General features: G+C 43.1%; 1 protein-coding gene across 2 annotated transcripts in view; it reads left to right on the top strand.

Moving 5' to 3' along the window:
- The window catches only part of LOC134008487 (spectrin beta chain, non-erythrocytic 1-like), a 54,058-nt gene that overhangs the window by 23,993 nt on the left and 3,089 nt on the right, over positions 1-26,976 (top strand). The window contains exons 3-35 of one of the 2 annotated variants that reach the window (XM_062447883.1): positions 495-646; positions 2,419-2,592; positions 4,774-4,865; positions 6,658-6,738; positions 7,344-7,459; positions 7,561-7,673; positions 7,924-8,111; positions 8,240-8,262; positions 8,293-8,357; positions 12,009-12,167; positions 12,563-12,865; positions 13,702-13,855; positions 14,092-14,962; positions 15,531-15,668; positions 15,920-16,676; positions 16,899-17,101; positions 17,311-17,401; positions 17,621-17,767; positions 17,906-17,953; positions 18,064-18,327; positions 18,808-19,032; positions 19,174-19,263; positions 19,467-19,745; positions 20,120-20,250; positions 20,702-20,906; positions 21,028-21,402; positions 21,701-21,945; positions 22,317-22,455; positions 22,548-22,632; positions 23,255-23,451; positions 24,438-24,538; positions 24,745-24,796; positions 25,476-25,687. In XM_062447883.1, the coding sequence (XP_062303867.1) occupies positions 495-646; positions 2,419-2,592; positions 4,774-4,865; positions 6,658-6,738; positions 7,344-7,459; positions 7,561-7,673; positions 7,924-8,111; positions 8,240-8,262; positions 8,293-8,357; positions 12,009-12,167; positions 12,563-12,865; positions 13,702-13,855; positions 14,092-14,962; positions 15,531-15,668; positions 15,920-16,676; positions 16,899-17,101; positions 17,311-17,401; positions 17,621-17,767; positions 17,906-17,953; positions 18,064-18,327; positions 18,808-19,032; positions 19,174-19,263; positions 19,467-19,745; positions 20,120-20,250; positions 20,702-20,906; positions 21,028-21,402; positions 21,701-21,945; positions 22,317-22,455; positions 22,548-22,632; positions 23,255-23,451; positions 24,438-24,538; positions 24,745-24,796; positions 25,476-25,687 (6,475 nt within the window). Of the gene's footprint in view, positions 1-494; positions 647-2,418; positions 2,593-4,773; positions 4,866-6,657; positions 6,739-7,343; positions 7,460-7,560; positions 7,674-7,923; positions 8,112-8,239; positions 8,358-12,008; positions 12,168-12,562; positions 12,866-13,701; positions 13,856-14,091; positions 14,963-15,530; positions 15,669-15,919; positions 16,677-16,898; positions 17,102-17,310; positions 17,402-17,620; positions 17,768-17,905; positions 17,954-18,063; positions 18,328-18,807; positions 19,033-19,173; positions 19,264-19,466; positions 19,746-20,119; positions 20,251-20,701; positions 20,907-21,027; positions 21,403-21,700; positions 21,946-22,316; positions 22,456-22,547; positions 22,633-23,254; positions 23,452-24,437; positions 24,539-24,744; positions 24,797-25,475; positions 25,688-26,976 lie in introns of both variants that reach the window. The other variant, XM_062447884.1, reaches the window with a different exon arrangement.

Genomic DNA, 26,976 nt, shown 5'->3' with positions numbered 1-26,976 from the left:
ACCAAGGTCATTCTACAAGAGCGCAGCGAAGAACAATTGAATCCAATGCTTACGTCTTTGTCTGGATAAGGAATGCAATAACAGGAAAATTGGGGAGGATTATAAATAAACCCATCATGTGTTCATGGAAGTGAACTCCAAGCCAGAGGGTGGGATATGCACTTCACCAAGTGGCTGAATATAAACAGGATAGCCCTTGCCCCCACTTAGATTTTTTAAACTCTGAACAAGTATGAGAGCAGCCAAGAAGGTAGGCTATCAAAGTTTGGTGCCAAATGTGGGCCTACTAATGGGGAGTAATGGGTATATTTGCAATAACAAAGATTTAAAACTGTTGTTTTTGCATTATGTTAGTTAAAGTATTCATGTGATCAATACCTATTCATCAACAATTATTTACTGATATCGGCACATAGATTTGTCTCATTGAAAAAAGTTTTTTAACAAAGATGATATCAAACAAAAATGTAAAATTGTATTTTGTTTGCTTGCAGATGAGCGTGAGGCAGTGCAGAAGAAGACCTTCACCAAATGGGTCAACTCCCACCTGTCCAGGGTGTCCTGCCGCATCACGGACCTGTACATGGACCTGAGGGATGGCCGCATGCTCATCAAACTCCTGGAAGTGCTTTCCGGGGAGAGGCTGGTAGGTGCACATGCACACACACACACACACACACACGCGCGTGGTCAGAGGGGATCTCTGAAGAGACTGGTGAGTATAGCACAGACTTGGGTTCAGTATTGATCACTTAGATGAGCATGATCCCTAACAGTTTTACTTTCAAAACGTCATTAAAAAATACAAATGTATGTGCATTTAAATCATAGCATCTGTTTTACCTGTATTTGCACAAGGCCTAATTTGAGGCTGTATAAATAGAAAGTACCTAATTATCATATATATCTATTATACAGTATTCAAAAACTATTGGTTCATGTGGTAGTGGCAACAGTTGAGTCAGCTTTTTGCTGTTTTATGTACTGCCTTTTCTGTCTCAGGGCAACCTGTCATGAAGAGCTGTGCCGTCAGTCCACTATCATGGACAAGGCCCCTGATAAGATATCTCTCTCTCTATATTCAAATACCCAACACAGCACTCATAGGCCCGTTTCCCCAAGGACACTCCAGTATTTGATTATGAGGTCATCGTTGTGTGGACCTGGAAACGAGTGTTTGTCAGTGTTGTATTCTGCTTGGCTGTATTTTACTGTACAGTGTGTCCTCATTCTTCTTCCTCTTAGGAAAGAAACTCCTCTTTTGCATGAATTCCTTCTGACACACCTTCAGTGTGTAACGTGAGTTGAGTTTCTGCACAGCAATCTGCCAGGTTGATGCTAAGTCCTCTACCAGATTAGGTTTCCAGGAAATTGTGAGAAACATGAGAATTGAGTGTACTATTTATGAACATTCTAATGTGTCTAGTATGTCCCCCAGTGGACCCTAGTTTCATCTATTGGGATTTTTGGTCAGTACAGAACATTTAAATCGACTTAGAGATGTTAAGGATCATTCCAGTTAAATTGAGATATTACACCCTGGTACAGTTGTGCTGTAATCATGTTTTGCCAATATCCTAACAAATATTGATTTTCTTAATCAAGTGCCCAAAAAATACTTTTGAATCCTTAGTACTGTGGACACAGGCATGCATGCACACACACACACATACTCCTTTTACTACTTTTAGAGTACAGCCTTTTTCATAATGATATAAATCCAAAAGAGCAGTTTTATAACATGGCTGTGGGATCTGGTCATAGGACTGACAGCTGTTGCCAGCATCACCCTTCCCCCCTGCTGTAAAACCACACCTCAGTGCAAAGTCTCCACTCACACACCACAGGCCACACAGCTGCAAGTTATTCATTCACTTCCAACAGCATGAAATGGTGATAGGGAGACACTGTTCATAGCAAACTGACAGTGACATGGACTGAGGACAAGCCTGTTATCAATTAATTCAAACTGCAGAACTTGCAAATAAGTGTAATGCTCATAACTTAATTTATTAAGGAAGTTTAGAGAGTAAAAAAATAAATAATATATTATGTCATGAATAACTCCATTCCCACACCATGAAAGTGTACTTTAATTTGCTTACTTACTTTGGTTGTATTTATGTGTTTAATCTTTGAAACTCTTTGTGATAAATGAAAGGTAACCCCTTAACATAGTATTGTATGTAATGTGCATGATATATACAGACACAGTTACTGACACAGTTACTCTTTTTTTTTTTTTTTTACGTATCAATTTAATCAAATAATGTCATCCATACCATACCATACCATACCAAGGCCATTTTGAAATGTTTTAATTGGACTATCAAGGCCATCATTCATCAACCATGTAAGGAGGCTGTAATATACATTTGTGCATATCTTAAGAAGTAAATGTCTCTCTTCTCTCTCAAGCCCAAGCCCACCAAGGGGCGCATGCGCATCCACTGCCTGGAGAACGTGGACAAGGCCCTGCAGTTCCTCAAGGAGCAGAGAGTCCACCTGGAGAACATGGGCTCCCACGACATTGTGGACGGCAACCATCGCCTCACCCTGGGGCTCATCTGGACCATCATCCTCAGGTTCCAGGTAAATAGGATTGAACACACTCACTTAACCATAAGACAAACCATAACTGTTTCAAGCGATTTTTATTATAACATACTTTTAGAGAACCAGAAAAAATACCAAAAACTTGCATGAAATACCATATTCTCCAAAGTTTGTCCTAGTAACTTGGTATGTTGGGTTTTAAGTTAAAATTATTTTAACTGTAATCTAAATTAATTAATTGGAGGTAAATGTACATAAAAGATCTAACGATTGAAAGTAGAAATCGCTACAATACCTTGAAGACTAAGGGCAACGGTTGAGGGGGACTTGGCATATTGGATACAATGTCCTTTCGTGATGTACTGTTGATGAGATAAGTCTCTTGATAAATCAGGAAATCTGTTGACAAAATCTCCTAGATTGAGTTTGGCTGCCATGTATTTACATTTAGACACATTTACATTTAGTCATTTACCTGACTCCCCATGTATTGCATTTCAGATTGACCAGAAATGTCATAATTGAGCATTTATTTTCTGGACGACAAACATAGTATAGATAATAATACGAATGAGTTTTGCAAATATATTGTGCAAAATATTTTCTTCGAAAATTAACAAAATATTGGTGGGGAAAATTGTGTCTTTCCCAAACTTTGGTTGTGACTAGTCCCTATGGACCCTATGCAAACCTACGCCCTTGACAGAATAACACAATTTATAAGTCTTTGGTTTTGTTGTACAATGATAAATTACAACTTTTGGGGGGGCCAGTAAAAATTGTCTTGTGGCCAGTAAGTTTCAAACCCACTGGCCCGGTGGGGCCAGTGCCATTAAATGTTAATGTTGAGCCCTAACAAGTCAGATTATGAATTTGATATGAGAGATTGGTTTCAATGAACAGAATGAAATGGTCTAACTTATAGAAAGACAGAAATTGTACAGTCAATGATTACATCCTTACAAATCATAAACATAGCTCACGCCAATGCTTCGGGGAGGAAAGAGCATTAGCCATAGTTAAGTTTGATCAGGGTTGATCAATGAGGTTGAGGGCTCTTCGCAAATCCAAAGTCAAAGTGCGGCTGCGCTGCAGGGATCATGAGACTGAGTCTGCATGATTTCAGTCAGGTCACAATTAAAATAGTGTTTTGGGTAGGCTACATCTGCAGAATCGTTCAGGTAGTTGTTGCGATCACTAATCTTGTGAATCCCAGGAGAATCTTGGCAAGATCCGTTGGAACGCCAATCCTGACGTCATTTACCATGCCATCGTTGGTATTGCTGGACTCAGAGATCGATTGTCAACTTAGATTTTTATACAGTTCAGATTTAGGAGCAGTCTGTTTCTTCCTTTACACCTCCCAAAGGTGTGAACTGGTCTCTGGATGGTTCATAAGAGTGTACAAATATTGTTCTGGACATTTTTGTACAGTTACAAAATAGAATTGAATGATTGTTTAATAATGTCAGCTTTGTGTAGATACCATGGATGACTTGGTTGTCTTTCAGGAAGAAGAAGTAGGCGTAGTTACTAGAATCAAGATTACAGTAAACACAACATTAAAACAAATTAGCAAACATTACACGAATATTCCACTCATAATTTTCCACCTTCTACTCTTGTGGTAAACTTTCCTTAAAGTTCTGGTAAGGTATGTTCAGAGAGCACAAATGGATGCTGGACATGTGTCCTTTGAAGCTTGCAAGCTAGCAGGAAGTCATCACATGCAGAGTGGGGAGGTCCCCCTCCAACTCTATGGTTCCTTTGCATCAGCGTTTGGTGGGTAATCAGCACACTGAGGGTGTCAAGAAGGCTGATTAGGTTTGACTGATGTGGTTGGATCAGACTCTACAGGTGTGACAGGATGTCGGCTCTGTGTGGTCTGACTGACCTTGCTACAGTACCTAATCATTATATATTAGAATCTAAACATCAAAACATACAGTAATTTACATGTGTATCATTCCTCATTCATCACAAATCTTTAAGTCTGGACAGATGTAATAATAAAATGGAACCAATTTTTTGTACTTAGTTGTATCCTGTAGGCATTCCATTTGTCAGTATTCTCTGATTAAAATATGTATGTGGTTAGTGTACAGTTAGAGGGATGTTGTTGTGGTTATTTTCTGACTATTAACTGACTAATTATAAGAATTGTAGGATGTTTATGAAAGCTTACTGGTGGCTGCTGTGGTTTTGTCTGTGTCACAGATTCAGGATATCAGCGTGGAAACAGAGGACAACAAGGAGAAGAGATCGGCCAAAGATGCCCTTTTGCTCTGGTGTCAAATGAAAACTGCTGGGTAAGTGACTGACAAAGATAAAAATATGCCTGATGTTTATCACAGGAACTGACAGGATTTTCGGGGGGATGGAAATGTCCAGTAGTATAATGATGGTATCTACCATTTATGCATTAACCTTTAAACCCAGTTAAGCACTGTATGTTGGCTCCAGACTAACTTTTTGCCTTGGTTGCACTGGTGCGCCTAACTTTTTTATTTAGGTGCACCAGCACAACATTTAGGTGCACCCAACTTTTTCCTTGCGTCGCCAAATTGCAAGGTCACCTTTTTATCACGCTCCATATACATTCATATATATTATGTAAATGATCTTAAACAAGAATAAGGTGTAGGTAAATACTTTTTTTATTTGAACCACAATTATACTGTATATAAAAATAAAAATAGTTTGGCAGCTCAGTGCTTCACTAAGATGCCAAACTTAAACCTTTTAAGCAAAATAAAACATTAAAAATAGAAAGTGCTACTGTTTAAAAGTGCTTCCCTGAACTGAGACCTAACATTTCATGGCTCAAAGTCTTATAGCGGGTCCCCCCTTGCTGTCGCATGCCCTTCAGATGGCCAACACCTGTAATTTGGCTTTCTTGCCCTTTGGCCTTGGCTAAACCAGATTGCCACACTCTCCCTAGCATCAAAATCCTAGCTCCATGGGTTAGCTCCATGGCCCAGCTCTGTAACTCAGGGGTGGGCAATACATTTTTACAAGGGGCCACATGAGAAACATGAAATGTGTTGGAGGGCCGCATCAACGATAACTTGAACTTAATTCTGCTCACTATTCATTTTCTTCCATTGTAAAAAGCAGTAAAGTATATATTTTGATTAGCTGCTACTGGTTATCAGAAGAATAAGGATATTCTGTAAATATTTATATAAATATGTTAAATTTTGGTGTAGGTCAAATAGGAAAAGACTATAGAAGTAATAAAGAGTAAAAACAAAAACAATCATTACATTTTATTTGTAACAAGTTAATCTTCACAAACACTGAAATGTTGTTTTGCAGTATGTTAAAGATATGCAATTGATCAACTTTATACAAAAAGCAATACCTTTTTTCAGTTCATTTTGTTCTGTGAGAGAAATCCAGTGGGCTTGAACAACTGCATCGAAATCTGGCTGAATGTCTGAGGTGGATATGCAAAGGACAGCTGACAGGTGATGATCAGGGTCTGCAGCTTAACTAGCAAATCATCAGCGGCCCGCGCCCACTGAATCAGTCAAGTTCTTATTATGTCAGTGTTAGTTTTTTTCTTTAGTCCCTTAGTGCCGATTCAAATTGTAATCCTTCAACACAGCGACCTGTTCTCCACAAACTAAGAACACAGCTTTGACTTTGACCTCAGTAAACAGATACTTAGAAGTCCATGTCTTGTTAAAAACTCTACATTCTGTATCAACCTTTCGTATTTGATTTTCGAGGGCTAACCAACAGCTTACTCTCCTGTCCGTGAAGTTGCGCAAGCGCACATATGTAAATCGCCTAATCACTGTAGTCTTTCAGAACTACATATTTACTACCGCTCAACACATTTATTTATTTTTATTTTTTGATTTACGTCACGCTGGCCGGATTGGGACAAAATTGGTCGCACTCTAGAGCCCTGATTTAGTATTATGTTCCACCATTATTGAGCTACAAAACATTTGCTTTCAGGACTGTCTGTCACTAGCTCATGAAATATTTAATTACTGTTGTGTTCATAGATTGGCCATTCTGAGTTTCACTGAAGTATACAAAACCTTTCAGTCAAAGTATTTGTTTAACTTTGACCATTTCTCTTTACAGCTATCAAAATGTGAACATTCGCAATTTCTCCACCAGTTGGAGAGATGGGATGGCTTTTAACGCACTCATTCACAAGCACAGGTATTCAGACTTCCGATTTTATTTTATTTGAGAAAGATTTTGAGTTTATGGTTTCATTTTTGTTGTCATAATTTCTGAAAAGCACTACAGTGTTTAAATTCAAATGGAAGGCAGTGTTTTGATAAATCTTTCAGGATCAGGATGGAATCCAGAATACAATATATATACACTTTGTGTGCCAGAACGATGTATAGGTTGGCCCATTTCTTATCAGCCATTATGGGCTATCACAGATACACTCTGTATCGGTATCGGCGGATATGCGCCAATATTATTTTGTTGCTGTGATATTGTAAGCATTTTAGGTTTATTTTCTTGCTTTGAGTTATATATTTTAGTTTTATTTGTGTTTTTTTATTTATAGTTGCCATATATGTTTCTATAATGAATATATAAAGAATATCCAAGGTATAAGTATTGGAATTTTTCAGCATTGACCTCAAAAATCCAGCATCTGTCGGGCTCTACTGTGTGTACTTACTTTTTAATGTTTTCAGTCATTCCAAGAAATGTACAATTGACAAATGTATAATGACCTCAGATTTCGTGTTATACCAGGAAAGACTTGTTGTGCATTGGTATGTTTTTGTGAATCTTCTGTGCAGGCCAGACTTGATTGACTTTGACAAGCTAAAGAAATCCAATGCCCATCATAACCTACAAAACGCTTTCAACTTGGCTGAACAGCATCTAGGCCTAACCAAGCTCCTGGACCCAGAAGGTGAGAAAACAAATGACTATAGTCACCTAACAGTTCACCAAAGTCTCAGGCCTTGTTGGCAGGAATTGTTTTTGTTTAAATGAATAATAATTGTTTTGTAGATATAAGTGTGGACCACCCTGATGAGAAGTCAGTCATCACCTACGTGGTGACATACTACCACTACTTCTCAAAGATGAAGGCTCTAAAAGTGGAGGGCAAGCGTATTGGGAAGGTAAGTTAAGAACTGAAGACTGTTTCCAAATGTTCCTAGTAAATCCTAGTGTCACTTGCATTTTGGATACACTTGTATTCATGAAAAAGTGCTTGGTAGTTATTACTTTGCTCTAGTTGATTTACTAAGGTTTCAGAAAATGGTAATCTCAAAAATATTTTTCTTTAATGATACTCCCAACAATCAATGAAACCCCCAAAATGTTATTTAAAATAATATATTGTACTGTTGTGCCTGCTTTGGTCACTAGGTGCTGGACAATGCCATTGAGACAGAGAAGATGATTGAGAAGTATGAGTCTCTTGCCTCTGATCTGCTAGAGTGGATTGAACAGACCATCATTATCCTTAACAACCGCAAGTTTGCCAACTCTTTAATGGGGGTGCAGCAGCAGCTTCAGGCCTTCAACACCTACCGCACGGTGGAAAAACCCCCTAAGTAAATAACCTAAGAGCTAATGGTGGATTAGCCCCTCATTTATATTATTATTGTTAAAAGGATAATAGCAATGTAATAAAAGTATCTTTAGAAGCTAAAAAACAAACAAATTACCTGTTGTATTTTAGGTTTACTGAAAAAGGCAATCTGGAAGTACTTCTGTTTACCATCCAGAGTAAAATGAGGGCCAACAACCAGAAAGTATATATGCCAAGGGAGGGAAAACTCATCTCTGATATTAATAAGGTAAGGACACGTTTTCTAAAAACCTTATGTGAAAGTGGATATTAATAAATTCCTAATTTGTCATTGGTGTATTGAGTTAAAGGTCACATGATATGTTGTTTTTGGATGCTTTTATTTAGGCCTTAGTGGTCCCCTAATACTGTATCTGAAGTCTCTTTCCCGAAATTCAGCCATGGTGCATAATTACGGCCACTACGAGCAGTCCCACAATGAGCTTTCCTCAAGACGCGCTGTTTCTGTGTCTGTAGCTTTAAATGCTGATGAGGAGAGAGGCGGCACCATGCGCTAATGTTTACAATGGATGTATTGCCATTGCAATACTGATGATGGACGTTGGGGTGTTCCATCAACGTCGATTAAGGAAAAGCAAGACTTATTTCGCCAAGTCTCACTTACTTTAGCGAGAGTTCCGTTCCATTAAAGATCCTGTAAAGCAAATTCCATGATTTGTTTCTCAGTACATTATATACGTGTGAAATGAGTTCCTGAAAGCATGTGCAAAGCGCGAAAACTTTGTCGCACTGAAATGTGGAGTTAGACCGTAGAACAGTTTCTGTTAGGTTTTCAGATCAGGTTTCAGTGAGCCAAAAAATTACCTATCTACGTCATTTCCACCCATCTACGTCAGATCACTGAATGGCTCCTCCTGCTGTACTGTTATTGTAGCCTACATCAGCTAGCTAGCTAGCTTCAGGATGTCTCCCTCCACCCGCAACTGCATCTTCCCTGGATGCAAGAACTTTAGCTGCGCTGCAACGCTATTTAATTTCCCTATTGATGAGGAAAGGAAAAATAGGTGGATTGATTTTGTTAAGAGCCACGCTGATGGAAAGCTTCGGATAAACTCCAACTGCCGCCTCTACAGTGACCATTTCACGGAACATTCCATGGAACAGAAACAGACGGGTTCAGGGACACACGGCTTCTCTTGCAACGCAGAGCCGTACCGAGCATCGCCCTCGGCTCCCGGCCGTTCCTCCTCCGGTCGCACCTGCACCTGGTCCAGGCGGGTACTCTGTTGAAGTTTAAAACTATTGGATCTGTCTAGAGCCACTATGATCTGCCATAACCAATCGCTAGCGTTCGCCTTAGCCAATTCCTTCACCACTACTGTAACAGAGCTAGCTGCCGTAGCTGGAAAATCTAACTGTTCCCGAACCCCGTGGGGAGGAGGGCCACAACATCATGGCCACCAACAAAACTCAGCAAAACTTGTTCTTGCTCCGGCTTTAGCTTATGGATATTCGGCAGCGTTGCCACAACGGACCGAATGTGGCTTCGCTCGCATCTTTCTCCGCCGCCATTACGAAACTACAACACAAACTAGCTCACAACATCAACGTCATCGTTCTCAGCCACTCCCTCTGTTCGCTGATTGGACAGATAGAAAGTTAAGAGAGAGACATCTGACTAACGTACCTCATGCCCAGACGCAGTACAGAAGCAAAATCAAAATTGAGCGGAAGTACGTAGGAGTAAACACATAATGAACACATAAGAGCAGCCTACCATCCTTCGTAGAAAGTAGTAGAAAGGAGAGTAGTAGACTATAATAGTAGAAATGAGGGTAGCCTAGTAGACTGCAGTCTATGTAGGTAGGCCTAGACTATGTAGTCTGCTGGAATCACTCACAAGGAAGCAAACTCACTGTAGCCAAGCCTTGACCACTGTTTAGTCTGTCTGCATCTCTGTGTGTCTTTGCATGTGGGACATTCTTGAACATGGTTGGTGACTTAAAAAGGTTTAGCAAAGGTAACTATGCCAGGAAGTATGAAGGGTATACCTGGCTCCAAAGCAGTACCTGAATATTATCATCAGTTTTCCAGGTCATCTGAAACACAAAGAATCAAGGAGAAAGTTAAAAGTAGCCTATATGTTAACAAGCCTCTATATTACTTCATCATCTCCTTCTGGCTTCCCCAATATTATAAGTGCAATATACTGTCCCCATGGGTGTATCCAGGCCCACTGGAAGACTCAGGGGGTGACTGCCTGGTGCCCCCAGGGTTGAAACAACGTTTCTAAAATGCTCTCTAGAGTGGCAAAAAGTGCCCTACTGTCTGCCATTTACATTGTGAAATATGCTTGAGTGCCCAGGGTGCCCCTTAACACAATAAATGATAATGTGCCCTCTATAAATTTCAAAACATGTCTTCATGAGTTCCTTTATAGTAGAGAAAATGTAATGCAGTACCCTATAAGGTGCCCTTACAATGGTCTAAATTTGACTGTTCCCATGCCCTTACTTCCAGTGGAAAAGGGTGCTGTTATGAAGTGCCCTTTATGCTGCTATGACAGTGTCCCAAATGGTGCCCTTTTCAAAGAAGACGATTAGATGCTGTGTCCAACAGTCTCCCCTACAATGTGCCCACTAGGGCAAGCTTTCCCAAAGTGAGGCTGTGGGGCACTTGGGGTGTCGTCCCATTCCCATTGTTACACTGGTGAGAGCCCATGTCGTGCCGTAGCAGCCCTTAACATTTTTCCGCCCCTGCCCTTCAAACAGCCACAGTCTGCCACTGTCCAAGCCCCCTCTGGATCTGTGGAGGCAGACTATGTTAATTGGAAATATGGGTCAGCTGTCCATACACTGTCAGCCAGAATAGTAATAATTGGATTTGGATATAATATGCACGCGTAATATAATAATGATATATTCTTAGTCATGCTGAGCAATTTTAAATGACTGTTCTGCCAAGCAGATGGCTGAGCGGTTAGGGACTCGGGCTATTAATCAGAAGGTTGTTGGTTTGATTCCTGGCCACGCAAATGACGTTGTGTCCTTGGGCAAGGCACTTTACCCTACTTGCCTCGGGGACAATGTCCCTGTACATACTGTAAGTCGCTCTGGATAAGAGCGTCTGCTAAATGTAAATGTAAAGCAACAAAATGATATAGCGTTAGTTAACTTACTTGTCCGAGGTTTGTAGTTGTAGCTGGACCTAGGAGAGTTAGTACTGATCCAGAATTTTATTTCAGCAAGGCCAGCTTTGTATTAGCTCAAGTTGAGGAAACAGTCGTGCCTGAAATGTTTAGCGCAGACATACAAAACTTTGGGAAGTTCTGTCGGCGCATTTCCAGAGAAAATAAAATTAAGACATTGGGTGTCTTAATTTTTTTTCAGAGGCTCGGATGAAGAAACTGTAAAAATACTTTTGTTTTCCTTTGTACATCCAAACAGAGCAAATGTAATGCTTCGTTCGTTTGCAAGCCATGATGTCTCTCGAGGATAAAAACACTTGCACGGTCGTAACTCAGTTTCTTATGGGCGGGCCAGATTCTCTGGGCGGCCAAAGCAGAGAGAGGGGAGGTAACCCTCCCTATTGTGACGTCACAATAGGGGGATTTTCAAAACCGAGCGTTTGAGCTTTCATTTTCTCAAAGGTGGAGAATAACACCCAGGGCTTGGTTTACACCTATCAAAATTTCTAGTCCCTGGGGGACCAAAGGCAGGCTAGGGGAACTCATATTAATGTTAAATAACCTCCTAAAGTGAGGTTTTCATGTTATGTGACCTTTAATAGACCTATAATGTATAGTATGATCCATCGTGTTAATCATGGCATGTTGTTTCTTTTCAGAGTCCTGTGGATGTTTAAGATATGTTTGATGTGTGACGTGATATTATGTGTTTAATGTCTGGATCATCTGCAGGCCTGGGAGCGACTGGAAAAGGCGGAGCATGAGCGAGAGTTGGCTCTGAGGACAGAGCTGATTCGCCAGGAGAAACTGGAACAGCTGGCCCGACGGTTTGACCGCAAGGCAGCCATGAGGGAGACCTGGCTGAGTGAGAACCAACGCCTTGTTTCACAGGTACACACACACACACACTCACACACACACACACACACACACACAATCATCTGAGGAAGAAATTATTGACATTTAATTCATATTCAAACAATATACAGCATCTTTCTTTCAGTCAAAAATTGTTGCAGACTGTTTTTGTCACATTTATTGCACGTATCTTTGTTTTGAGAATTGTGTATATTGTTTCAGATTTGTTGTCCTTAGAGGAAATAGCATTTCAGTTGCCCCAAAACACTGAAAGGACTAAGAAAAAAGTTAACGAATTTTGATGTATGCACAGCAGAAATCAACGATTTTGTCACAGTGAATGCTGATCCAACATATTGTCATACTGACATGTTGTCATCGATTAAGTGTACACTGATCCACGGTTTCTACCTCACCTCATCTCTCAGGACAACTTTGGCTTCGACCTGCAGGCCGTGGAAGCTGCAACCAAGAAACACGAAGCCATCGAGACAGACATTGCAGCGTATGAGGAGCGCGTGCAGGCCGTGCTGGCTGTGGCCAGAGAGCTGGAGGCGGAGAACTACCACGACATCAAGCGCATCACGGCCAGGAAGGACAACGTGATCCGTCTGTGGGAGTACCTGCTGGAGCTGCTGAAGGCCAGACGCCAGCGCCTGGAGATGAACCTGGGCCTGCAGAGGGTCTTCCAAGAGATGCTTCACATCATGGACTGGATGGACGAGATGAAGGTAGGGATAGAGGGTGGTGGGTGGAGGTTTAACCCTTGTGTTCTCTTCGGGTCATTCTGACCCATCAGTCATTGTTACCCACCGTCGTATTGTGACAACTTTACCGCATACAAAAACAAAGTGAAGCATTTTCTTTTAACCGTCGGGCTGTCTCAGACCCTCCACATTGCGAAGGTTAAAAGAAAATGATTTTTATTTGTTTTTGTATTGGGTAAAATTGGGTAAACACAACGATGGTTCGTTATGAACCTTTGGGTCATGTGACCCGAAGGCAGCACAAGGGTTAAGAGATGGGAATGTGAAGGTTTGACAGAGGCTGGAGGTAACATCTCATATCATTCATGTCATATTGCTGGAAACGTAGTATGAGGAATAGAATGAAAAATATGGCCCTCTAGATAGAGACTGGATGAAACAGCAGACAGGTATGACAGAGATCTACCACCCTCTATAGTGCTTACCAGTACATTAACCCTTGTGCTGCCTTCGGGTCACATGACCCAAAGGTTCATAACGAACCACCGTTGTGTTTACCCAATTTTACCCAATACAAAAACAAATAACAATTATTTTCTTTTAACCATTGCAATGTGGGGGGTCTGAGACAGCCCGACAGTTAAAAGAAAATGCTTCACTTTGTTTTTGTAGGAGGTAAATTTGTCGCAATACGACGGTGGGTCACAATGACTGATGGGTCAGAATGACCCGAAGATAACACAAGGGTTAAATGGGATAGACCAATATGCACAAAGAAATGCATCACAAAGCGTCATTTGAGAATGTGCTTGTCATTGAAGAAGTGTTGACGATGATCTGAACATGTCATTTCCGCCCAGATGCTCCTGCTCTCTCAGGACTATGGGAAACATTTGCTGGGAGTGGAGGACCTTCTTCAAAAGCATGCTCTGGTGGAGGCTGATATTGCCATCCAGGCTGACAGAGTAAAAAATGTCAATGCTACCGCTCAAAAGTTTGCCATCGATGGTGATAGTAAGAAATATTTTTTTACATTCTATACAAATATAAGACTTGCCAGCTTTCATTGTACCATATATTTTAAGATGCAGGTTGAACGCTTAATTCATTGTCAGAAAACGTGTGTCCATATTGAAATGAGACAATTAACTCATAACTAAACCTAAGTAGACTCAAAAAAGCAAACCGCATGTGCAAGACAGTGTAAGGTTGGTGATACTATGGGAACTGACCATATCTCTCCTCTCCAGGCTACAAGCCCTGTGACCCACAGGTGATCCGAGACCGGGTGGCTCATATGGAGTTCTGCTACCAGGAGCTGAGCCAGCTGGCCGCAGAACGCCGGGCTCGCCTTGAGGAATCCCGCCGCCTCTGGAAGTTCTTCTGGGAGATGGCGGAGGAGGAAGGCTGGATCCGTGAGAAGGAGCAGATCCTATCTTCATACGAGCGTGGGAAGGACCTGACAGGCGCTTTGCGTCTGCTGAGCCAGCATCGCACCCTGGAGGACGAGATGAGCGGCCGTTGCGGACACCTCCAGCACACTATCGCCGAGGGTGAAGCCATGGCGACGGCAGGCCACTTCGGCGCCATCAAGATCCGTGAGCGAATAGCCGACTTGCAGGCGCAGTGGGCGGCTCTGGAGTCCCTCGCGGGAGTGCGGAAGGCTCGTCTGGAGGAGGCCCTGGCGCTGCACCAGTTCCAGGCAGACGCGGACGACGTGGACGCCTGGACCTTGGACGCCCTGCGCATTGTGTCCAGTGGCGAGGTGGGGCATGACGAGTTCTCCACCCAGGCACTGGTCAGGAAACACAAGGATGCGGCTGCCGAGGTCGCCAGCTACCGGCCTGTCATCGATGCTCTCCATGAGCAAGCAGCCGTCCTGCCTAAAGACGAGGCAGAGTCAGAGGAGGTAAAGGGACGTTTGGCGGGCATTGAGGAGCGCTACAAGGAAGTGGCCGAGCTGACTCGGCTTAGAAAGCAGGCCCTGCAGGATGCACTGGCCCTGTACAAGATGTTTAGTGAGGCAGACGCCTGTGAGGTTTGGATTGACGAGAAGGAACAGTGGCTCAATAGTATGGAGATACCAGAGAAACTGGAAGACCTAGAAGTTATTCAGCACAGGTATGTGGTCCAAACACATCTGTGAGTTTGTACAGGAGCCTAATTCCTTTGTTTAATGGGCTTTGTTGGCAACCTCTAATAATGATATAGATTGATATTCCTGTATTGTATTCTGATATTATACTATTTTGTATTTTGAAATTCTCAAGGTATATTACAGACACCCCCATTTTAAAAAGTATACAATATATTGTACAGTGTTTCACCATTACCTTTCCTTTTTTTTCTCTGAGACCCATTACATAATCACAAATAATTGTGTAAAAGTGTATACATTGTAATTTGTACACCCTCATTGATATTCTAAATGTAAATTCTAAATTGCTAAATGATATTCCCAATTCCAAATATATTGCCACAGCGCCTCCCTTGGGCAAATATGTTTTATTTATTTTTTTACATACAAGTACAGTAGTACATACAATAATTTTGTCATAAATAGAACATGATGAAGATTATGAACAAGATTAACCTAACATTATTTAACATCAACAACAATTGTTATAATTTTTAGTTTGAGTCCTTTTTCAATGTATGAAGCAGTGAACATTCGGTCATCCTTTTCCAGGTTTGAGAGTCTTGAGCCAGAGATGAATAACCAGGCCTCTCGTGTTGCTGTGGTCAACCAGATTGCCAGGCAGCTGATGCACAATGGCCACCCAAGCGAGAAGGATATCAAAGTTCAACAAGACAAGCTCAACAATAGGCAAGCTGCAATTGAGAGCAAGGCTTCAGATGAGGCCTTTGTTATTTCACACAATAACATTTGTCTATGATACAGATTGTAAGATTGTTGACATCCAAGCATACAGTAGAGAAGATGCTAAATATGATAAGACATTTAATAGTTCCAAAATAAAGCGAGTTTAAATAAAAGAAATAAGAAAAAACATGAAAGATTATTTTTAATGCGATATTGCGATATTGGTTAGCATCTAAGTACATCTTCTTTTGTAGATGGAGCCAGTTCAGAGATCTGGTGGACCAAAAGAAGGAGTCTCTCAATTCAGCGCTAGGCGTGCAAAACTACCACCTCGAGTGCAATGAGACAAAGTCCTGGATCCGTGAAAAGACCAAGGTCATCGAGTCCACTCAGGAGCTGGGGAACGACCTGACAGGCGTCATGGCGCTGCAGCGCAAGCTTACAGGCATGGAGCGCGACCTGGCCGCCATCGAAGACAAGCTGGGAGACTTGCGAGGTGAGGCGGAGCGTCTGGCCGAGGAGCACCCAGACCAGGCCAAGGCCATCACGGGCCGCCTGGCAGAGATCAATGCCGTGTGGGAAGAGATGAAGAACACCTTGAAGAACCGCGAGGAGTCTCTCGGTGAGGCCAGCAAGCTGCAGCAGTTCCTCCGCGAGCTGGATGATTTCCAGTCCTGGCTGTCGCGCACGCAAACGGCCATCGCCTCAGAGGACATGCCCAACACCCTTGCCGAAGCTGAGAAGCTTCTAGCGCAGCACGAGGGCATCAAGAACGAGATCCACAACTACGAGGAGGATTACCAGAAGATGCGGGACATGGGGGAGATGGTGACCCAAGGCCAGACGGACGCCCAGTATATGTTCCTCAGACAGAGGCTACAAGCGCTGGACACGGGCTGGAACGAACTACACAAGATGTGGGAGAACCGGCAGAACCTGCTGTCCCAGTCCCATGCCTACCAGCTATTTCTCAGAGACACCAAGCAGGCAGAGGCCTTCCTCAACAACCAGGTGATTTGAGTCACTTATCGACTTTGGTTCCCACAGTACTTGATAGCTGAAGTGTGTATACACAGATACAAACAAAACCAAATGTCAAATACATAATGAAAAACATGAACATGTTTTTAGGCTGCATTAGTAGTTGATTTTGCATGCTACATTGTAAATTATGTTTTCCCTAGTTTTGCCACTGACTGACTGTATCTCAAATTGTCTCTATCCAAATTCTAGGAGTATGTGTTGGCCCACACTGAAATGCCTACAACTTTGGATGGGGCCGAAGGGGCCATCAAAAAACAAGAGGACTTCATGACAACCATGGATGCCAATGAAGAGAAGATCAATGGTGTGGTGGAGGCTGGCAGGAGACTGGCGAGCGATGGAAACATCAACGCAGAGCGCATCCAGGAGAGGGCTAGTTCTATTGATGACAGGTAAACTCCTCTTCAAACTTCAAATTTGGCTGCAAACATTGGATCAAAACAATTCATACTATGGGTGTTGAAAGCGAATTCACGAATAAGAAATGGTTGAGGATATTTGAAAATTTTATTTTACACCTCTGATACAGACGAGATACACTTATCATGCCATGACAAGTCATTTCATATTGGGGAAACGTAACCTTTTCTCCCGTGTTCAGGCATAAGAAGAATCGTGAGGCAGCAGTGGAGCTCCTGATGAAGCTGAAGGACAACCGTGACCTTCAGAAGTTCCTGCAGGACTGTCAGGAGGTCAGCAACTTCACATTCACAAAACAGCTTTCACACAGTCAATTTAAAATATACAGCTAATATTGGGATATTATTTGTCTGATGTATTTTGTTAATGTTCCTAGATAAGAAAGACATTAGTAAGTTGTTAATGCATAAATATGAGGAAAACATGTGACACTTATATACATAGTGTATTATATTTGCATTATTTTAATAACTTGCTTTCTGTGTGTGCAGCTGTTTCTATGGATTAATGAGAAGATGCTCACAGCGCAAGACATGTCGTACGATGAGGCCAGGAACCTCCACAGCAAGTGGCTTAAACACCAGGCCTTCATGGCTGAACTGCAGTCCAATAAGGAGTGGCTTGACAAGATTGAGAAGGTAGGTTGAAAAGGCCTTGATGATATAAATGAATAAGATAGTAGGTAGATAGAAGTGTAATCACTTTGGTTGGAATCTAGGTGAATATAACTCCGGTGAAGGTAATATAAACGCTCAACCTCTTCATGATCTTGCTAGTTTTCAGGGGGAAGAAAAAGCAGGAATTCCATGGGGGTGTTCACACATGTTTGTACTGTATGGATGAAGAGCAGAGATTAATCCCAGGAAAGAGGCTGGAGGTAACATTAACTTGTGACACATTTCTTTATTCATTGTTCCCTTCCATCTTCTTCCAGGATGGGTTGCAGCTAGTGTTGGAAAAGCCAGAGACCGAGGCTGTGGTGAAGGAAAAGCTCTCTGCTCTGCACAAAATGTGGGAGGAGCTGGAGTCCACCACCCAGACCAAGGCCCAATGTCTGTTTGATGCCAACAAGGCGGAGCTCTTCACCCAGAGCTGTGCTGACCTGGACAAATGGCTGGGCGGCCTGGAGGGCCAAATCCAATCAGACGACTACGGCAAAGACCTTACCAGCGTCAACATCCTGCTGAAGAAGCAGCAGGTACCGTTTAGATGGAAAGTGGAGGAGGGGGCTGTAGAGGTTCAGCAGATTACAGATGTAACAACTGGATAAAACAAAAAGAGACTTATCTGCACACCAGTCCCTCAAATCCCTGATTTGTGGGAGGTTTACATATTTATATTTAATTTATTTAACTGATACAAAAGACTGTGTAACCGCACCCTGCTAATAGAGCACATATTGTCCTAGTTTATCACCTGTAAATCACCACAAGGGAATTCTCAAATTATACATAAAAAAACAAGTGACCCACAAGTGAGCCATAAAATGACCCACTCATGAACACACACATACAGTAGACAGAGAAACTGAAAGGGACTTTCAGACCATGAGAGCAGTGTACTTGATATTTGTATCTGAGTGCGTATTTTTGAGTATATCTTTATTATTAGACAGTTTTGAATTAGTGATAATCACACAATGTCCCATACTCATATTTTGCTTCCTCTTGTCCTCCAGATGTTGGAGAAGCAGGTTGAAGTCCGACAGAGGGAGGTGGTGGAGCTCCAGAGCCAGGTGCAGGCCCTCAGCCAGGAGGGGAGGGACACGGATGAGGTGGACGGCCACAGGCAGGTGGTTGAGAAGAAGTTCCAGGAGCTGCTGGATCCGCTGTCCAAGAGGAAGAACTTCCTGGTGGCGTCTCGTGAGATCCACCAGTTCAACCGGGACGTGGAGGATGAGATTGTGAGGGGCCCTTGATTTTTTACCTGAAAAGTCTTCCTTTACTCAATTGTAGTTTCGAACTAGTTTCTTAAGTTAGTTTAGTGGATATTGAAAGATAAGAATGAGGTGAAGTCATTTGAAACATCACATTGCTTCTTCCAGCTGTGGGTCCAAGAGAGAATGCCAATTGCAACTTCGACAGATCATGGCAACAATTTACAGACCGTTCAACTGCTTATTAAGAAAAACCAAGTAAGAGACTCCAGTGTGCATTTTCACATTTAAGCAAATGTATCCTCACCTTTGTCTAATCTGTGTCTAATCTGTGTCCGTTTAATTTACGGAATCAAAGTTGTATCAATTCGACTGCTGAAATAAAATACTATTAAATGCAAAGATGTACGTTTGTGAGTACCATGTTTACTCACCCTCTGTTCCTTGTGTTTTCCCCACAGACCTTACAGAAGGAAATCCAGGGTCATCAGCCTCGCTGCGACGACATTTTTGAGAGGAGCCAGAGCCTCCTGACGGAGGACGGCCCCAACGTGGAGGCGATCCGCCAGCGCCTGGCCGACCTGCAACAGCTGTGGAGCCTGGTCATCGTGGAGACAGGCAAGCGCCACGCCCGTCTGGAGGAAGCCCACAATGCTCAGCAGTACTACTTTGATGCGGCCGAGGCGGAGGCTTGGATGAGCGAGCAGGAGCTGTATATGATGTCTGAGGAAAAGGCCAAGGTACGGTGGTGTTAACATCGACACATCCACTTATTCAATGATATTTAAGTGAGTTTATGTGGGGAATATTGTATATTTGTTTTGTTCAATATATATTTTGGGCCTTTTTATGACTTTATTGGACAGACGCAGTTAGAAATAGACAGGAAATGTATGGGAAAGAGAGAGAGGAAGACATACAGAAATGGCCTGAGCCGGAATCAATCCCGGGCCACTGCGTGTGGGCCTCAGCCCATATGTTACGTGCCCTACCAATTGGGCTACGGGGCGCCCAAATATACATGTTTTAATATCTATACAGTACTAGTAAATGGCTCATCGTCTCATATCTAAGTTGAATGTTGAACGACCATCCCCTTTTTCTTTTGTCTTAGGACGAGCAGAGTTCGGTGGGCATGCTAAAGAAACACCAGATTGTGGAGCAGTCTGCGGAGGACTACGCTGAAACCGTCCACCAGCTCTCCAAGACAAGCAGAGGCCTGGTGGCTGATGGCCACCCAGAGAGGTCAGTTAGAGCCCACTCGATGGTCCGATAGACAGATGACCACTGGACATGCGTGCTAGAACCATTCTGACCTACCTTCATTATAATCTTTATTCATGACAGAAACCATTATGAATGGCAGTATAGCGCCGCCTACAGGCTTGTCACTTCTCTGCATGGTTCTGACTTTGCTGGTTAATTATACTGTATAGTGTGGCTCGGATCCAGCTTTCTAAGGTGTTTGCAGTGGGAGTTGGTACAGTGTTAATGTATGTGTATTTTCAATCCCCTTTTGTGAAGATCCACACTGATAGATGGATATACTTAACAAAATAAAAACACAACATTTAGATTCAGAGAACAGTGCCAGCTCATCTTCATCTACTCACCCAACAAGGATCTGAGGCAGTATTGATATCTCGGAAGGATTTTGGCATTCAGATTCTGACCATATTTCTAATTCTGTACGCAGTGAGAGAATAGGTATGCGCCAGTCCCAGGTGGATAAACTGTATGCCGGGCTGAAGGACCTATCGGAGGAGAGGAGGGGGAAACTGGACGAGAGATTCCGCCTCTTCCAGCTGAACCGTGAGGTGGACGATCTGGAACAGTGGATTGCAGAGCGGGAGGTGGTGGCTGGCTCTCACGAGCTGGGACAGGACTACGAGCACGTCACTGTGAGTGTGGCCTCACTGTTCCTTATTTGCTCTCTTGAACGCACCCCTGTTTGAACACTCAAGGGATAGGTTCCGACATTTCCTCAAGCACCTCCTTCTCCTCTCTTCGCCCCGGTCACAGATGCTCCAGGAGCGTTTCAGGGAGTTCGCCCGTGACACTGGCAACATCGGCCAGGAGCGCGTGGATGCCGTCAACCGCCTGGCAGACGAGCTGATCAACGCTGGTCACACAGACGCCGCCACGGTGGCCGAGTGGAAGGACGGCCTGAACGAGGCATGGGCCGACCTGCTGGAGCTGATCGACACTCGCACACAGATCCTCGCCGCCTCCTACGAGCTGCACAAGTTCTACCACGATGCCAAGGAGATCCTCGGACGCATCCTGGACAAGCAGAATAAACTTCCGGAAGAGGTGGGCCGGGACCAAAACACAGTGGAGACCCTGCAGAGGATGCACACCACCTTTGAGCACGACATCCAAGCCCTCGGAACACAGGTGCGTTCCGTCATATAACGTTGGGCCATTTCAGAATCAGGATCGGCTTCATTAGCCGAGTATGTGTAAACATAGATGGAATTTGGCTCCTGTTTTCATGTTTCCATTGAGATAGAAGGCTGAGTTAGGTAGGAAGTGCCATTGTTTTATGAAAGCTGTGGTCCTGTAGTATGTCTGTGCGAAGTCTACTCTCTTTAAATCAATAACTACTGTAAATAAATGTACTGTAATGCAGCAGTTGTTTAAGCAACTCTCCCATCGAAAAACATCTCAGAGCTTTGAACCTTTGATCCTTTAGGTAAGGCAGCTGCAGGAAGATGCGGTCCGTCTCCAGTCGGCCTATGCCGGTGACAAGGCAGACGATATCCAGAGGCGGGAGTGCGAGGTGCTGGAGGCGTGGAAGAGCCTGTTGGAGGCGTGCGACGGCCGCAGGGTCCGTCTCCTGGACACGGGCGACAAATTCCGCTTCTTCAGCATGGTGCGCGACCTCATGTTGTGGATGGAGGACGTCATCCGTCTAATCGAGGCCCAAGAAAACCCAAGGTGTGAACAGTAGGGCCCAACTCGGCTTTCGAGTGTTAACATTAGGGCCCAGTTTTCCAGACATGGATCAAGCCTAGTCCTAAAGTAAGAGAAAATTTCAATGAAGATCTCCATTGAAAAGGTTTTTAGGAACTAGACTTAATCCATGTCTGGGAAACTGGGCCTAGAAGTTATAGATGTTATTTAGAGAAAGTTTGACCAAAATATGAAACTGGAACAAATAAAACATCTGGAACTCAAAGCATTTACAAACACACCGTAGACATGTCGGAATTGTTGGCGTAACAAATGAAGCTGTGTTGAAGAAAGTCGGTGTGTTGGGAGAGGAGATCCAAATGAAAGTGTGTGTACTCGCCTTATGTTTTACACAGGGACGTGTCATCTGTGGAATTGTTGATGAACAACCACCAGGGCATAAAGGCAGAGATTGATGCCCGCAATGATAGCTTCACTGCCTGCATCGAGTTGGGCAAGTCTTTGTTGGCCAGAAAGCACTATGCATCAGAAGAGGTGGGTGGCACTATTATTTCAATACGATAAACAAAAATACATTATTTCCCAAAAAGAGAACATCATATGAGACGTGTTTCTTCCCTGTTTAGATAAAAGATAAGTTACTACAGCTGACGGACAAGAGGAAAGACATGATTGACAAGTGGGAGGACCGATGGGAATGGTTAAGACTGAGTACGATTTACGTTTCATTTTATTCTATTGGTTATTCATTTTCATGTTTTCCATCATAGCCTTATGAGTCATGGGACTTGCGATCATATAAAGCATTTTCCATGTACTTATTACATATATTACTACACAATCTTCAAGGCTAATCATCATTAGCTGACAATATGCATGAGATGACATACATTTGCAATCCAGTGAAGAGGAAAGGCTTGACCTTTTGTCTCCTGTATGGAGAGCTTGACCTTGTGAGGAGCTTTTGGGCTTATGTGTGCTTAAACCATTCTGACACCTTTTCTCTTAATCACTCATCCTTTGCTAAAGCCTGAGGTAAGAGCATTGGGTATAGTGGTTGGTTTCCCAGATTTAGTCATGCATTTTAAAACGTAAAATGCCCTTAAAAAACATATAACATGTAACATGTTAAAAACATATAACACTCCCCACAGGCATCTCATCACTGCTCTTCATTACAGTGTTCTTTAAATGTTTTTGTAACATTAAAACTCTAAATTTAAAAGTCTCATTTATTTTGGGGTGTACCGAGTAGATGGGTGAAATAGTGTATCATAGTAACATGGATGAAAACGTGACCCTTGTCATCACCCCCTTACCACCCCATCTCTAGTTTTGGAGGTTCACCAGTTTTCAAGGGACGCGGGCGTGGCTGAGGCCTGGCTACTAGGTCAGGAGCCCTACCTGTCTGGTCGAGAGATGGGCCAGAGTGTGGATGACGTGGAGAAACTGATCAAGAGGCACGAAGCGTTCGAGAAGTCGGCTGCCACTTGGGAGGAGCGCTTCTCCGCACTGGAGCGTCTGACAACGGTGAGGCCCACTGAAGAATAGGATGAATCTAAGAGGCTGTTTCTGAGCTGCAATGTCCCCCCACAAGCTCCATGATGTCCACTATGTTGTTATTCGTTTTTTTTGTTCTTCCAAAATAGAGCTCTATTTACTCAATTTCTATGATATGTGTGGCCGCTTGTGGAAACCCGTCGGATGTCGCGACCGCTCATTGTTGGCTATAAGCCATAAAAGATTGAAAATCGTTTTCTGTCAAAATTTAGATTTTTTATGTTTTGTATAGTTAGCACCCTAAACTTCATTGTAATGTACAAAAAGTATATGATTACTGATGAAAAACAGTTAATTTCAACGATTTTTGGACATGTCAGCTAGCAAGATTTTCAAGCCATGTCAAATCAAATGCTCAGTTTGCCTGCTCTTTTCAGTGCTGCAGCAGCCCCAAACAACTGATCAATTAAGTCAGGCTGTTAAACTTAAAAATTACTTGCTGAGAAGTTATTAATGTAGCCTATAGTTAAACTGACATTTACATTTTTACATTGACAACGTGATTACAAACAAAAGGATTTCCTTTCCATATTCGCCACAGTAAACTAGAATGAAACGGAGTGGAATCTTTGAATGCAGTTTTCTCCTTTATCACTTTTTGACACAGGTCAACTTTAAAATTATGTAACTTCAGCTGTGATAAAGATATCTGAGTGATTTAAACAGATTTGTATTCAGAAGAGTTTGTAGTTTCCAAATATGCATAATACCCACCATTTTGGGGTAAATTTCCACCATGTGAAGGGTTACCCCAGGCCGCCACACATATAGGTTTTCTACAGTGCCATAGTTCTATAGTTTTTATGAAATAGCTATTTTTCTATAGTTATATTGTCAACAATGATACCTACCTTGCACAAAACAAACTAACTGACGGTAACAAACGGTACAGTAGCAATGTGGGATCAGGTGGTTTCCATGAAGTGGGATTAAGAGCACGCTGTGTCTTCTGACAGTTGGAGTTATTGGAAGTAAGAAGATTGCAAGAGGAAGAAGAAAAAAGGAGGAAGCCCCCCACCCCAGAGCCTGTCCAGGAGTCTAACCTCCTACTGCACAGGCAAGATATCCTGTCTTAGTGTGTCCCACATGTCTGTAAAAGTGTGTCTATATCTTTTGAAGACGGAGGGGTTTTGGGGCATTGCATCAATGGGTATACATGCATATATGAGCCATTGGGTATATGGGTATATGCATATGTGAGCCATTTGATGTATGGATTATCATCCAGTTTGACTTTGTTGATTCTCTCTTTTTCTTTCTCAGGGAAGAGGAGCCGATTACTAATGGACTGCCATCAGACCAGGACTCCCCACGAGTAAGTCACTGCTGTAAACCTCATAGCACCAGACCGGCACATTCACATTCTTTGGTCGTCATAAAACTGTCAGCCAACACTCCATGACAATGATGATGTTTATCTTTCTGACTCCCTAATATGTATCTGAGAAATATTGTATATGTCAGTTTTCGGTAATGAAATACATTCACAATCACACAGAATCCAGGTAATTACTTTTGAGGGGTTAGGTCTGTTAGTAGTTATAAGCTCATCTCAGATGTGTCATCCCATTATTTACTATTAGCACCTACTGCACTGTTAATAACATTAATTAACCATTAATTTTAACTGGCCACCTTTCGACGTAACCCAGACAAATAGTCTTTGAAAAAAACATGCATATATGTTACTATGCATCTATAAGCGATCCCTGGCACCAGCAGGAGGGTGTATTCCAGCTGTGAGCCAGGTGACTGAACGGTGACTAGTTTCATATATGGTGCCCATATCATCTAAAATCTACTTTTATGTTGATACTCTTCAAATTAATAGAACTACAGAAGTACATGGTAATGCTCTGGTTCCAAAATCTTTCAGATATCATATAAGATTTAAGCCAGTAAAGAGAACCTGCTACAATGTCAAATGACTTTTCAGCATTCCATAGCCGTCACCAGAATAGACCACTCTTCTTTTTATTTCCATCCCCTCTCAGGACGGAGTGGATGGTGAAATGGTAAATGGTGTTGCAGAGCAAAACTCCAAGGACCCAAGCCCCATTCCCTCCCCCACCTCCGGGAGGAGGGCCAAGGGCAGCCAGTCGTCAACTCTGCCCACCAAGAACCAAGACTCACCCACATCCCAGCTAGAGGGCTTCCTGCACCGCAAACACGAGTGGGAGGGGCATAACAAGAAGGCCTCAAGCAGGTATGATTTTTTAAAGCATGTGGGATTTGCATGTGAAAAAGTCTGGGAATACATGCTCTGACACAATGTCAGTTTTTTTTAAACGATGGATCAACTATTCTATCAATCAACGACATGTCCCAGTCATTACACCACACCACTGCTTTTTATCTATACGACCAACTACGTCGCTGTGTAGAATTTTAAATTGTTAGTATTTGCATAGCCCTGTCACACAGGGCTTCACAGATGCCCATAGATCACCACCTATAACCAGCCTAAACCTACAAGGATGTCAAGGGAAAACTCAGAGATAAAAAATGTAAGAAGCGTTGGGAGCAGTTATTCAATGAGGAATCCCTTCCCCCAGAGGACGTTCAGTGATACAGAGAGGTTCAGACTATAGGCTCTAAACAATTAGAAAATAAAATGGAGATCAAAGGAAAATTGTGCAAGTGAATCAGTAGTGTTTGCAGTATTCTCCATTAGTGTTTGTCAGTTTGGGCAGTTGTCAGCTACAAGGCTGGGAGGAACAGGATCAGCTGAGCACCACAAGACAGTTAGGTAGGCATCAGGGACTGATGTTCGCATTGTCATCAAGGTCCACAAGATGGTTCACGAGTTCAGTAATCACACCATAGATTGAATAGATAGCTTTTATTGAAGCAGGGATGGTAGCAGAGCCGAGCCTGATGGTGCAGGAGGCTGGTAGCAGAGCCGAGCCTGAGGCTGGTAGCAGAGCCGAGCCTAATGTAGTGTTGTGGAGGCTGGTAGCAGAGGCGGGCCTGGAGCGGTTGGTGTAGGCTGGTAGCAGAGCCGAGCCCGATGGTGCAGGAGGCTGGTAGCAGAGCCGGGCCTGGGGTCCTGGGAGGATGAAGGTGTGATTAGGGGATGCAAATAATGGTGATGGAGGTGATGTGGATGGTGCATGTATAGTTACCGGGTATGGACTCGGGGTGTGGCGGAGAGTCCTCATGGGTCACAGCCCAGCAGCAGAGAGTCCTCATGGGTCACAGCCCAGCAGCAGAGAGTCCTCATGGGTCACAGCCCAGCAGCAGCTCCATGGGATCCCTGGGGAGCCTGTTTAGATGACAGGGAGAAGCAGAGAAGGGGGAAGGGCAGGAGGGGAACAACAACATGCTAGCACAAGGACCAGAGCAACGGAAGACACTTTATACAGACCTCGTAATTGAAACGGGGAGTTTGGTTGCATTCTTCCGTGCTTCGCTAGGCTGATGCGAGTTCGTTGATTAGAGTGGAGGGGGAGTCTTGGTGCGCTATCTTCCTCCCAAACTTTAGTTAGTCAATCT

This window comes from Osmerus eperlanus, chromosome 22 (genome assembly GCF_963692335.1).
Source record: "Osmerus eperlanus chromosome 22, fOsmEpe2.1, whole genome shotgun sequence".
Taxonomy (NCBI): domain Eukaryota; kingdom Metazoa; phylum Chordata; class Actinopteri; order Osmeriformes; family Osmeridae; genus Osmerus; species Osmerus eperlanus.
Note: the sequence above shows the minus strand (reverse complement) of the source record. Positions and strands in the feature narration are given on the sequence as shown.